This window comes from Staurois parvus, unplaced genomic scaffold (genome assembly GCF_062004578.1).
Source record: "Staurois parvus isolate SC_StPar_1 unplaced genomic scaffold, SC_StPar_1.0 ptg000082l, whole genome shotgun sequence".
NCBI lineage: Eukaryota > Metazoa > Chordata > Amphibia > Anura > Ranidae > Staurois > Staurois parvus.
In genome coordinates this window covers 175,606-190,636 of record NW_028317878.1, presented here as the reverse complement: position 1 = coordinate 190,636, position 15,031 = coordinate 175,606, and the positions used below count along the sequence as shown (strand labels likewise).

Genomic DNA, 15,031 nt, shown 5'->3' with positions numbered 1-15,031 from the left:
CAAGCATACAAACCTAGGCAACACATACTATGGGGTTGACTTATAAAGAATTTACATAACCCAGTTGCTTGAACATTTGTGTGCAAATGAGGCAAAAACACAAATGTAAACAGACTATATAAATAGGCTATATCCTGTTCTGTTTGAATGTACTTCATTGATTTAAAATGGAAAATACAGCATTTGGCAACTAGATAGAGTCAAGTATCATAGAAATGTCCTATAATACTTAGCTTCATCTAGTGGTCAAATATAGTACATTCCATTTAAAATCTGATGCAGGCTACTTTAAGGAAGTCACACACTTGTTGTCGAAGAAGGAATACCATATTGGTCAAATTATACTGTTATTCTTTGAATAGAAGACACAATTATGTCATGAGTTCTATTCACCAGCTTGGTGTAAGCTTTGGCTTAATATTATACTCTGACATATGTAACAGCTTGGAATACATTTTGGAGAAATATAACAAGACAATGGAAAATATCATAGCAAAATGAACTATGCTAATTTGAATTGATGTTTGTAGTATAGCAAGCAAGCAGTTAATTTTGACCATTGAGTTCAATCCTTTATCCCTCAAATACCTAGTTGATCCGTAGAAAGTAAGAACATTATAATGCATAGGTAATTTGCCTAAAATGGCACTAAGAACTATCCATAATAGTACAAACTGGATGGAAACAGTCATGGGTGTTCTAAAAGTGGAATAGTTTTCATTTTAGCAGCAAAATTGCTGTACATTTGATATAAATAATACAGTCCTCAGTGAATAACATAAAAACGAAGGAACTGAGCAGCCTTGCATTGTGAACAGCATTAAAATTCACAGTGCTCATACTACAGAGAATATCGGTTTGCTGTTCCTGCAATCACTATACCACCAGGACCAACCATTATCTTCTTCTCAACTGAGTCATCTATTGGATGTGCCAGCTACACATGTTTGTATCCCATAGAATGTAAGGCAGTTCATGATAGTATCTGTGGCTGCACAGAGGAGTTAAGAAATAGATAAGTCTGGCTTTTAAGGTGGTATTAAGCTAAAGATTTTGTCAATTTATTGTACAACGTATGTCCACTTAGACACTGCTGTCAAGATTTATTAATTAAAACATTGGATTAAAACTGCCAATTGTTTTGCCAAAGTACATTCGCACAAATATATTTGGTTTTATAGATAGAAAGAAAGATTAACCAACAGAAAACAACTAATTGGAGCTGACAGTACCTGTTTTCCTCGTTTGCCAGGTCTCCCAGTAGGCCCTCTATTTCCAGGAATCCCCGGCTCTCCTTTTGGGCCCATTTCTCCCTTGCAATGGAGTAAATAATAATTAATAAGCTAATTTTGTATTAGTGTGTGCAATATAATCAACCTATTATGAAAACGAATAATCTATATTATCACATAATTTTTTTCTCAGATTTCAGTGTGTATAGGATTTCCTAAAAGAAAAAAAAAGGTTTGTGTATCATAAGCTAGTAGAGCTGCCCGTTCACAAAGGTGTCACGATCAGATGTGCACACATACTGTGTGTATGTATATATATATATATATATATATATATATTTATATTTATATTATCTTGAAAATAGAATTGGGAACATTTCACAAAATCTGTACCAACAAGTAGCCTAGTATACTTCTACAGTATAATCCACCAGCTTCACATCCATTGGACCCTAGGTATTTATTATCTCCAAGCTTGATTTTACATTTTAACTAAATTTTTAATAAACATGAGCTCTCTTTCTGAACATTAAAGTGGAACTTCACTCTTTCAATCAACACTGACTATTTTGATTCTTTTATGCTGCTAACATTATTAGTAAATAGGTGGTAAAGTATATACTATTTACTTGTTTTAAACAGTTTTTTTTTAATTTCTTTAGTTACTTCCTGGTTCCCTTGCCTAGGCAAATGATGTCATACATTCCAGGAGTCTTCAGGAGGAGAGGAGGGTTTTTTTCAGCTAAGCACACCCTGCTGCCTGCATGCCTGAACGAAGGGCAGATGGATTCCAGGAAGTCATTCTCACATGAATTATCTGCTCGTACTGAAGATGGCAACGACCAGAAATGAAGGGGACTGGATGGGTAAGTTTGCTTTAAATATTAAAAATGAATTAAATAGCATTTTTGATATGTGGTGCTTAGATGCAGTGTAGTTCTGCTTTAGGAGTTGGCACTCAAGACATGCCATTATACCTTTCAGATGCGGAGAGGGGCTACAATGACAGGGTCCATAAAAAAGGGTCTTCCCTCTCCAAGCACTAGCTTAGTACTGACAGATACCAATCAATTAGGCATAATAGTGGACCTGGAAGTGTTGAATGTTGTAAATTCTTGTGGCAGCCCTAGCTCTACAAGAGAGGGAAGATTTTCTGCAATGGACTGCGTAAAGTCAGTGCTATACATGTATTTTACAAAGGATTGTGTTTTTACTTTTTTTTTTTTTAGGAGACCGTATCTATTTAGAGAATGAACCAATGGCATCCTGGAAACTAGACCACGGCAATCTTCCAGAATCCAGTGCTTCAGTTAGTTACTAATACAAAATCAGTTGTCTTTTGTATTTGTTAATATTATTCAAAAATTGTAAATTAAATTAGGTGTTAAATCAACAGATCAATGGTAGTTTGAATTGTATCTGTAATATATAACTTAATTACTAAACTAATTAATAATTCACATATGTATGCATGTAAAAGTTATGTCGGGAAAAACAAATACAGAGAGTATGCAACTAGTGTTCTGTATATGGTAGAACATACTGTTATAAACTGGTTTCATCACAATTTTCTAATACATTCAAATATTTTTGAAAGCCAAACCTTTTTTTTTTAGTTTTAGATTTATGCAGCATGAAATTAAAGGACATCTCTATAAAGTGAGGGGAAATCCATTCTTAGACAGTTATCACTGAAGCAGGTGACCCTTTAAGAAGATTTCTTCTCTGTTCCTGTTCTGGTAACAGCTAAGGTCCCAGTGAAATTGGTGATCAGGACCAATAGTGATGGTAAAGGTCCTCAGCAAGGATCTACCCAAAACTAAAATAGAAAATGTGCCCTTTATGTAAATGGCTTGTTTAGAATTCTGGAAATGAAAAGTAGAGGCTGCAGTAAGAAAAAAAAATCAAATCTGTTAGTTTTCTTTTGTACCACCCTAGATAGATAGGTTTAGATAGATAAGGTTTACTATGTGTTTTGATAAGAAAATTTAGTTGTCACGCTGTAGCCAGTGTCGTTGCGATTGTTGTTATATAAAAGCATAGCTTTCACACTGTAATCAGTGTTGCTGTGTTCTACTAGTTAGGTCTGCTCAATGTGTTCAGCTGCTGCCTGCCTGATAGCTCCCTCTGTATCCAGAAATCTTAGGAAGGTTTTGGATCATTGGTGTGGAGCTATGCAGGTAGCAGCATGAATAGATACAGCCCTGGCCTACCCCAGAGAGAGGCTCTGATGGCATGCTGGATAACTGTAAATATTCAGTGAGCACACTGAGCTCTGGGTCTTTTCCTGGATAGGATTAGTCCAGTCTAAAGGGGGCATGCTGCCCTTCCAGGCAATGATGCTATGTCGACTGTTGTGGGGCCTCAGGTGGGCGACTTGTGGATCTGGATGCTAAGACCCTGGAACTAAAAAGAGCTGACTGAGAAGGGGTGGTCTGGTATCATCAGAGAAAGATGTTGCTTGGAAGTTGGAAGGAGGCAACCAGCTGTCCATGGGTGAGTACAGATGCTTCTAAGAGATTTTGGAGACCTTTGTGCTTTTGCCACCCCTCTGGTGCTACAGAGTAAGCTGTAGGTCTGGTTAAAGGGGACACCGGCTGGTGTCCTGAAGAGCTTTGTCCATCTAATCTTCTACTTAAAGGGACTCTGCTTTTGTGGCTCTAAGAAAGAGATTTACAATTAACTACTACTAAAGCTGAAGTCTACTGTTTGTTACAAACACAGACTTTAATATAGCTTGTCCTGAAGAATACCTAAGTCCTCAAGGGTACATAGTTCTTGTTTTTGGATAATCCCACCTAATTCCCTCAACCCCATAGAACTTCTCCAAAAATAAAAACAGCAAAAAAAAAAACTCCCCTAGACTGGTCATTGAAGAAAAGTGTGCTTGGCTGTGGGGCAAAGCTTTTGAGGAAGACTTGGACAGTATTTCAGCAGCTCTTATGGGAGCAGCACTACACCTTTAAAAGGGAAAACTATCATCTAATTGCTTGTTTTTGACTATGCTTTCATTTTTCTCTGTAGATAATTCAGGCGATATTTTACTCTTCCCACCACAAACTTAAAATAAAGAAATAAATAGATACAATTTGTGGCATATATCACATATATTCTTTTTTAAATTGCACTTTGCTTATGGTTTACCCAGCCTCATCTTTTCGTGTTTTCCTAATAGCCAACAGAAATACAATTTAATTTCTACTTCCAGACTACATTACGTTCATTAAGTCATTTTTCCCCTTAGTGGGTTCATCCACAAGTTAAGAGAACAAAATAGATTTCCTTAATATGGTCCTCATTTAGAAATTATATGATTATCACAGATAACACAGTTGCTGCCAGTAAGGAGTGCTATATTTAGCTGGTTTATTAAGAATGATAATACAGATAACACAAATACCTTGCAACCCGCTCACTGCCAGCACTGAATATAACACAGGCATTGAGAAAGCAAAAGATGAATGTAACATGAGAAAGTAAATGAAGCATGGAATTCCCTAAGAGCTACAAATATAATATAGTATTCCTTGCATTCCCTCTTGTGGTTGGCTGTGTTCATCACTTATTTATGTTAAACCACAAGAACAAATTTAGATCCATATTATCACATCTTCCAATTTATTTAGGTGAATCCCAGTACTCTTAAATACTCTTTGTTTTCATGTGGTCACAGTCCAGTGAAAATTGGGATTCCAGAATACATTTCTGTACATATGGCAATAGGGACAATGCACTGACTAAATAGTTTTTAAGCTATAGTTTAACTGTCTTCTTGTCTTGGCTGGCTAGACCACTCACTCCTAATATTAGTATTTATTAGTATTGATGCAATTTATGTACATTTCAGTTTACTACTTCCTAAAGCATACACCATTTTCTATATACCTAATATAAAAACAAAAACAATGTAAATGTGATGTTTGCATACAAATTAATAACTGTCTACATGTGCTTACTTTTTGTCCAAGCATTCCTGGTAGACCCATAAAGCCCTATGAAAACAAAAAGAAATGTAAAGACATTATTATTTCCTGTATCTTGACTTGGCATTAATACTTTGTCTTTTTTTATGTTCCAAAAAATACAAAGATGGAAGATGTTGGTGGCTGGGGGAGCCACTAGATACTGCCAGACCCAGTCCTGCATAATAGAGTATTTTCTGAAGACACAAACGTTCTGACAATATTTTTCTTTTACACCTCAAGTTACCGGATTAAACAATGATGGCTTACAAATTCAGAATTCATCCTTTCAAGATATTGGTAAGTAGATATGTCAGCTGTCTTTCTCTTTACAGCACAGTAAGGCTCCCTACATATACTGTATTGTAGTGATTGGCCTAGTGGAAAAATTAGTGTGACATCATAGGGTGATGTCATTGAGAGTGCAATCAGGTTCATAAGGCTGTCAATAAGGAAGTAACCTGACAATAAATGGCACAAAGGATGTAGTAAAGTCATTTACACAATAGACACTCTCCCTCCCTAGGCACAGATCATTATGTGGCTAGCTTCACATGTATAAGTGAATCTTCCTACCTGTTCACCTTTGGGACCCAATTCTCCTGGATCTCCTTTTGCACCCTGAAAGTAAAAATATTAACATAGGTAAGAAAAAGGATGTTATTAAGCTATCAGTTGAGCTACATGAAATGAACATTTCCTTGTCAAAAACCAAAGGTGATCTAGACCAGTTATGGTATTCAGGCCAGTTACTTTATATATGTAAGCCACATTAGCAGAATATTCCACGACTGTGTATGAAGTATCAGTGAATGGCGGCATGAAAAATGTATGAGCATGGTTTAGAGAATAATGTATATAGGTGGGACTATGGTAGAAATGTAAATATATAATTTAAAATACCTGTTGCAAGTTAAACACCTATACCTGTATAGAACTGAAGGTCAGTTTGCTGATTAGAAAGAAAAATATATCAGAATAATTTAATCTGAAAAATAGAGGGGATTTAATATGGGGGGGGGGAGGAAGGAGAGAGGGAGAGAGAAAGTGGGGGAGGAAGAGAAAAGTAGAGGAGAAAATGAAAGAGGAGGAGGAGGAAGAAGGTTGTTCATTGCTGGGGATAAAAATAGGGATCAAAACAGGTTTTATAACCCATCTGATAAGGGTTTACCCTAACAGCACCCATCCGACAGGATTCTGCCTATTCACATAAAAGCATGTAATGCTTTCAATCTATCCATCTGATATTATTCAGATGTGACAACATTACAAACTTAGGTTTTATATAATTTTTTATTATCTATTTAAAATTGTAATTGTACTAATAACATTTTATTATGTGGTGATTCCATGACACCTTGTGTGTGCAAACTATGCTGGGCTTTATAATAAGAAAGCCCTGCACTCCTGATGCACTATTGACTGCTTCTGCAAATTGAAAACCCAAATGGTTCCAACACTGAAACTGGTGTCCCTACTCTGAATGATTTAACTGTGAGAATAACCTAATATTTTGCAAATCAGATATATTTACAGAAGCAGAAGCTATCCACAATGTCGCAGTAAATAAGCGTAGTGATTAGGTGGCTCTGTTCTCTCATGCGCACCACCTGCTAACTGCAAGTGAGAGATCTGAAATATTAATATATATTTATCTAGCAAGAATTCAATGTAAAATGTTTATATATATCTATACTGTTATATATAATTTTTTTGATAATATGACAACATTTCAAAAACCCTGGAACCTCTGGATCAAGTGCTACCTTTTCCTTACTATCCACATGGATTCTTTAAATATGTTATTTTTATTATATCCACTTTCCGCCACAGCATAGAAGCCTCTGTGACCAAGCCCCCTGTGGGCATGGCGAAACACATCCTGTTCCTCTCTTAGTCCTGGAGATCGGTTTGAGCGGTGTTCATCCTCAACAATACTGTTAAGTTATTGGAGTTACTTGGGACGCTGCTCCCATCTTCCTTTCTTTGCCGGCGGGGTGATTTTTGTCTGTTGTCAGCCTCAAGCGGCGCCAGAAGCATACCTATGGTTCTTACCTTCCACCACAGCATAATGCTAAGTATAAGATATGCTATACTGATACAGGGAGAGATTATGGACCATTGAGTCTCGTGTGGAAAAACCCAATATTTTTCTAAAACCGGCAATCGATACTTTTAGGGAAACTATTGGTATATAGTTCATGAGGACACGCAGATCCGCATACAGAGTCAACTTTTTCAAGACCCTCTCTTCATACTATTATTACTTGTGTTAACAAAATGTATACCTGGTAACAGGGCATGGATGCAACCAAACGTTTTGTTTGTATTATAAGCTTTTTGCATCTCTCACTGTGATAAGTCTATGTACATTATAATAGATGCAACTTTCTTAAATAGTTATACCAATAAAAATTAAATCTAATTTTTTGAACATGAAACAAAGAAAATATATACATGTCATCTTTTCAAATATGCATAGAGGTTGATTTACTAAAGACAAATAGACTGTGCACTTTTCAAGTGCAGTTGCTCTAGAGTTCAGTGAATGAGAAGACGCTTTGCTGACTTCCAATCATGTGCAAGCAAAAATGCATTTTTTTTATTTTCTTTGCATGTGATTGGGTATTCTTTGTAAAGTGAAGCTTTAACATATTTACTAAACTCTGGAGCAACTACACTTGCAAAGGGCACAGTCTATTTGGCTTTAGTAAATCAACCCCATACTGTGTTTAGCACAAGTAAAGAACAATTAAGCCAGACATACCCGAGTTAACAAGGTAGACAGCTATAATCTATAAACTAGGCTGGGTCATACAGAGCAATGCCCATCACAATATTTATCCTCAATACCTGTATGTCCTGCTTTGTGCACATGTAATGTATCCACCAGTTACAGTATGGCAGAATAGATTATCAGAAGCAGTTCAAATAGCAAAAAAGCTGAATAACAGTATATTATTACAGAATCCTGCAATCTGCGGAATTCCCCTTTTAACATTCAGCACAGACTCTGGTTAGTACTTAGGCAGAAGCACTGACCTTTTCTCCTTTAACGCCAGGATAACCCTTAAAGAAATGGCAGACAAATTATCTAAATGTGCAACAGAAACAGAATATCAAACATGCTGCTGGTAAATACAGAAAGAAAGAGGATACACCTTGTTTAGCCCTACTAGTCTTAAGTATTATGATATTCTCGAAAATGGTTCTGCACAGTCCAGTGTAGTTTCTCAGCATGCCTAGGTGCCTGGATAATTTAACTCATGTGTGCATGCATGGGAGTTGCCTTATCTTGGGCTGGCCAATTAATGTGTTACTAAACCCATGCTCCTGCATTCACTATATCTGGTCTCCCACAGTACAAATATAAACTGCTACATACATTTTCTCATCAGCAGTATATAGCAGTCTTGTGACTTCTATCAGTGTCCAGCCAAGCAATGGTTAAAACTTGTAGGAGGAGTTTTCATTGTGCTCTGACTGTCCTATGAGGCTGCATAACCCCTGACCCTCTGTCTGCACAGTGCTGATTGGCCCTGTGCTGATCACATGCACCCTCCCAAAGAAGGGGGTTGTGCTCATGTGTGCTCAGGTGGGGGGGGCGTGCTCATGTGTGTTTGGGAAGGGGGGGTGGGCTCGTGTGTGCTCGGGCGGGAAGGGGCAGGCTCGGCTGTGTTTGGGCGGTGGGGGTGGATTCGGCTGTGTATGGGTGGGGGGATGAGGACGGGTGAGGAGACAGGGAACCTGTCAGCCATGGCCAATAAAGAGCATGATGTCTATGAAGATCTACAGCCTCTACTCGTTTTACCAGGAGGTGTAGTATGTGAGTCTTCTCCAAGAAGCTGGATGGTTAACTATATTGGTGAAAACTGTAGACTAGAAAATTTTGTGTGAAAGTGTGAAATTACTTCATTGTACTTTATTTTGTGAATTGGTGTACATAATACCAGCACAGGGATGACTCTTGTTAACTCTTCAAGTGGCTTCAAGGTCTAACAGGTTGTGCAGCACCCATCTAATGTGTGTAGGCATCCATAGTGCTTGGTATAGACCGGGCCTCTCCAACTGGTCTCTGACCATCTCCTGTGTCCCGTCCGCAGTCTCTGACCGTCTCCTGTATCCTGTCCACAGTCTCTGACCTTCTCCTGTATCCTGTTCTCAGTCTCTGACTGTCTCCTGTATCCTGTCCACAGTCTCTGACTGTCTCCTGTATCCTGTCCACAGTCTCTGACCGTCTCCTGTATCCTGTCCACAGTCTCTGACCATCTTCTGTAGTATGTCAGCAGTCTCTGACCGTCTCCCATATCCTGTCCACAGTCTCTGACCATCTCCCATATCCTGTCCGCAGTTCCTGATCGTCTCCTGTACTCTGTCCACAGTCTCTGACCGTCTCCTGTGTCCTGTCCACAGTCTCTGACCATTTCCTGTAGTATGTCAGCAGTCTCTGATCTTCTCCTGTATCCTGTCCACAGTCTCTGACTGTCTCCCGTATCCTGTCCGCAGTCCCTGACCGTCTCCTGTATCCTGTCCGCAATCTCTGTCCAACTCCTTAGGTGGAGCTCTAATAGGAAGAGGTGTAGACTAAAGTAGAAGGGGTGGAGTGTATAGATGAGGGGGTGAATCCTAAACAGGAAGGGGTGGGACAAATTTAGTTGGGGAGGGCGCAATTTTAGTCTTGCCTAGGGCAGCACAAAACCAAAATACACCACTGCAATCCCCCACTACCCCAACTACCATAATCTTCTGGGGTTAACAGAGCCAAAGGACCATTTGCACTCATCAAAAGTTCTGACTATACCTGCCTGGCTTCTATGACTGAAATGCGGTCTATGAATGGAGAAGGCAGACATTTCATTCATCCGCTCATTATCCATTTTAAGATCGTTTTTCATTCATAGCAGCTATAGTACAGCTGAACTCCAGGCAGACATCTAGACTACAGTTGAACTACATACTGTACATAGGAGCTGTCTTACTTGCCAAAGGATTTGTATTTCTGTTCATACATTGATTCATTCTGAGATTTGCACAGCTGTGCCAGATAGTAGAGCCAAGTTGGTGACCTGATTTTTCTCTATTGTAAGTAAGCAATACAAGCATGTCCTTCACCCATCCACAGTTCTTCTATTCAGGGGATAATAAGAGGCTGATACAACATCAACTTTGGCTACTGTACACTAGTTACATTGAGGAAAACCCAGGCTGAAAGTCTGAGAATGTGACCTTACAGATAGCTTGGTTCTTTGATGTTTCTACTGCTATACTGAAAAATCAGAGACAGAGAGAAAGACCCATTGATTGCCTATGATTTAAAGAACCCCATCAGAGGTAGTCAGTATTTGTACACAAGATTTGGGGCAGAATATCACATAGTATTATTCTTGAATTTTCTTTCAACCAATACATATAAGATTTGTACTCTTGTTGGTTACATCTTGTCCCAACTCTGGTAATAAACTGCTACTGTAAAAAACAACACATTCATTGTGCTACCCTGGGAAAGTCATACAAGAGCTAAAGATTATTGCTGTTCCCTTTTACTCAGTCCCAAAATGACTTATTCGTGATATTTAACTTTCAGTTGTTTCTATGGGAGAACAGCAGAGCATAAAGGCTGGTTGAAACAAATGGTATGCACTTGAAATGGTAATATTAATGGCTGTTTTGGCTTGAAATGTATAATTGGGATGGCACATGTTTTGCATCTGTGTTATGGTTGACTGAATATTCTGCATTCAAATTAGCATAATATAGATACAACAAATTCTACATATATTATGTCAAACATAGCGAAGCCAGATCACTGCATCAGTTCACTTCATAAATTTCCAAAAAGAAAAATCTAAAATAAAGATGCAGTGTCATACTGCAAAGCACAGAAGTGTTTTCTTGTAGAACATCTACAGAGATAAACTTTCAGGATATAGCTGTCTTATAAAGTGAATCTGTCATGGCTTGAAAACAGTCTAACAATATTGCCGAAGTACAGGTGTATGTCATTCTACAATGTTGTTAGCTTGGATGCTTTTTAGGCCATGAAAGAGACATTTAAAGAAGGGTTATCTGTACCATACATGCATTCTACATCCATTCACTCTCCTCTTCAATTTTGCCTTCTATCATGCAGTTTTTGTGGCAATTATTGAGTTTAATTTATCAAATCAAGGACAATTTAAGCACATGCTTACTTGCAATGTATACTGTACTTGGTAGAGTGTAAAGTATTTCAAAGCTGATAAAATTCTGCCAGAAATTATATTGGCTTTCTATACTTAATTGTCGGTACTCCATTACCAGTGATAACTAGAATGATTATTTTATCAGTAACTTGATTAGAGCTGTATTTCAGGCTTATGTATAATTGTGCTGCCCATTATATTAACAAAGACATATACGGTATAACAAACCTTGGGGCCCATTGGTCCTCTTGAGCCAGACGTGCCAAAAGATGCAGAGTCTCCCTTTTCACCCTTTGGATCAAAGCAACAAAACATGTTAACTGTATCAAATAACACTTATATAAGTATAGGTTAGTCCGCTGCTCAGTCACAATTCTGAGTTTAGAAATCTCTGACCCATACTTTGGGATGTATGCTTTCCAAAAGTAGAACTGTGGCTAGGTTATGGACATTCAAATATTCATAGATTTATAACAAGCATTAAATACGCTTTAATCTCTCAATGGCCTCTGATACTGTAGGTTCTGTGGAACAAGTCATCCTCAAAGTTCACAGTGAAGATGCAGTGAAATTAGTCAAGTTGAGCCCCTGCACTCTGCTCCCCCCTTCCTGTGCAATTGCTCTGTGCTTACGTTAGAGATTGTAAAGCTGGCAGTCACTACTGGGGGGGAGGAGGAACTCAATGATCTGAGCTGATGAAATCAAAAGTTAAAGTGGTTTTGTTGTGAACTTGTGAGGATGAATTGTTCCACTGTGCCTGTACAAGTCAATGAGGGCTAGTATTAAAGCCCAACTCAAGGCTGTTGTTAAATGTACTCATACATTGTGGTCCCCCCTGCACTGTATGGGTTAAATGGCTAGGGTGGGAAAGGAATAAGTATAAATATTTTCCTCAATCCTTGCTCCCTCAGCAGCCGGTGCTCTCCTCTGCTGACTGATGTTCTGGAACAGGCCCTTACCAGCCTAATGGAGAATGCCGGACTGCTGGTCCTGCATTGTACCTGATGATGTCAGAGAGCTGTGACCAAATGGGCAGTGAAGTTACTTGCTTTGGGGAACTGATCACACAGAAAGAAGGAAGCCTGAAGGAGTGAGGAATAAACTAAGTATTTATATTTATTCCTTTCTCCCCTAACCAAACAAGAGTTTAACCTCTGCAGGGGGAGGGGTACTGCATGGGTACATTTAAAGTGTTACTAAACCCAGGACCCTGCATTCACTATATCTGGTTTTCCACAGTACACGGAAGTGCAAATATTTTAGTAAATATAAACTGCTCAATACCTTTTCTCATCAGCAGTATATAGCAGTCTTGTGACCTTTATCAGTGTCTAGCAGAGCACATGTTAAAGCTTGTAGAAGGAGTTTTCATTCTGCTCTAGGAGGATGCATAACCCCTGACCTCTGTCTGGACAGTGCTGATTGGCCCTGTGCTCATCACATGCACTCTCCCAAGAAAAAAAAGAAAACTTCTCTAGCAATTCACACCAAACTGAGCATGTGCAATGTGACTCCACACGATATAACTTATCAGAGAAGTCAGGATATAGTTTTTACACAATACAGAGGATTAACAGCTTAGGTTCCACAGTGAGTTTAACAAGCATGTTTTGCTACCTATACAGACTGATTTTACTGTTGTGGGTTTAGTAACACTTTAACAGAAATCCAGAGTGGGGCTATAATGCTCAATTACTGCTTGATAAGAATGTGTAAACCTAGAAGTATACATTTTATTGCACATTTGGCGGGAATGGCACAAAATACAACCATTCTGGAAAAAGAGTACACAACATTATTGCCAAAATTACCACATACACCCTGGATTATACTCCAGCACAATACCTCCTGCATCATTCATCTCTTCCCCAATCTGTTCATTCTAGATCTCTGGCTATGTACTTAGTCAATGTAGCCAGACACTGCATCCCCCTAAAATGGAATTCTGAAAACCCCACGACCATTAGGGAGTGGTTATAACGCATCCGGCAAGCAGCCGACATGGAGGAGCTTATTAACATAGCACATGGCACACCAACTAGATTTACCCGCACATGGGCTTGTTGGTTACATTTCCTGAATACAACAGATTTGTGCTATTCCAGTATACACCTACCTAGACGATGTGGCAAACAAATACACAAAGAGCCACTCTGCCAGAACCCATGGGTGATGAAAAGTACCCCCCTTCCCTCCCTCCCGCTTACCTTCTCACACCCCCTTTTTTTTAATAGATCCCTTTTCTTACCTCTTCACACGCTCATTATTGTTTCTTGTCTCTTCTTATGTTCTACCTTCTTGAATGGCCTCCCCTGGTCACCCGAGAGGACGGAATAAGACACTCTTTGATTAGCTGCTCATATGGTCATTTTTATAACGTTGCCTCTCTGTTTACTCCAGCTACTCGACGGGAGGCCTTTTGCCTACTTCCTTAAAGTGGAGATCCACCCAAAAGTGGACCTTTTGTCACCTTTGGGGGGTGGGGGGGGCGAGTACCCGAATTTGACAGGTACCCTCTCCCACTTCCAGTGCGATCGCCTAGGCGATTGGAAGCAGAATGTGACCTCCCTCCCTCCCTGTAGTCTTTTGGGACACGTGACAGGTCCCAGAAGACTACAGGACCAATCATGAAGCGCAGCGCTACTCGCGCATGCGCAGTTGGTACCCGGCTGTGAGGCCGCAAGATATCACAGCTGGGTGCCCATGCTGAAGATGCCGGCCTCCTGGAATACATGACGGCCGGTGAAGCGGAGTGCAGGGGACACACCACAGGACTGGTAAGTGGCTGTTTTTTAAAAGTCAGCAGCTACAGTTTTTGTAGCTGCTGACTTTTATTTTTTGACAGCGTGAGTGGAACTGCGCTTTAATGTTAACGTATGTTTGTACTATTCTATTTCTGTAACTTTGTGCACCATTGTTCATTTAAAATGAATAAAATCCTTGAAAAAGAAAGAAATATACATAGTGTAAGTCTGGCTACAGTACAACTTTAAAAGGGAACCCATGTTAATAATACAAAACAAAAAAATTAGAACTGCAACAATAAAACATACGTTCTTAAATCCAGGAATTAGAAATTCTACACTTGCAGTACACTCCCCTACCCTTCCTGCACTGGAAGGGTTGAATGCTTGTTATGTCTAGGGGTGCAGGAAAAGGCAGGATTATTTACCCTATCCATATCCTGGCTGGACCCACTGCTGTCCCCTTCTCCCCAATGCTCCAGTATGTGGATTCCTTGGTATTACATACAATATGACCCTGCTGAGGCATGGAATAAGGTAAGTATTTCCTCTCATTCCAGCACCCCTAGACATGAGCATTTAACCCTTGCAATGCAGGGAGGTCTTGCTGCAAGGGTAGATTTTTTTAGAATTCCTGGAGTTGGGCTTTAGGCTAAACAAATTTATAACAATGTTTATTGTAAATTATACTAGAGGAATCCATTATATCTGGAGCTTTGGAACTTAGAATTGGCATCTTTAGTTTTCTACCACTGAAGCTTTCAAGTTGGGACTTGACAAATTAGTAGAGAAACCCAACAATTCTTTCTATTGTTTAGTGTGAATGTGACAGGAAGAAGAGATTGAAGCGATGCAGCAGTGATAGTGATGTAATAATAATAATTTATTGTGTATAAATCAGTTCCTATTGT

General features: G+C 39.1%; 1 protein-coding gene across 2 annotated transcripts in view; it reads right to left on the bottom strand.

The window, feature by feature from the left end:
• The window catches only part of COLQ (collagen like tail subunit of asymmetric acetylcholinesterase), a 140,665-nt gene that overhangs the window by 25,069 nt on the left and 100,565 nt on the right, over nt 1-15,031 (bottom strand). The window contains exons 7-11 of one of the 2 annotated variants that reach the window (XM_089669871.1): nt 11,605-11,667; nt 8,237-8,263; nt 5,771-5,815; nt 5,189-5,224; nt 1,233-1,313 (exon numbers count right to left, since the gene is read on the bottom strand). In XM_089669871.1, coding sequence (XP_089525997.1) covers nt 1,233-1,313; nt 5,189-5,224; nt 5,771-5,815; nt 8,237-8,263; nt 11,605-11,667 — 252 coding nt within the window. The remainder of the gene's footprint in view (nt 1-1,232; nt 1,314-5,188; nt 5,225-5,770; nt 5,816-8,236; nt 8,264-11,604; nt 11,668-15,031) is intronic. The other variant, XM_089669872.1, reaches the window with a different exon arrangement.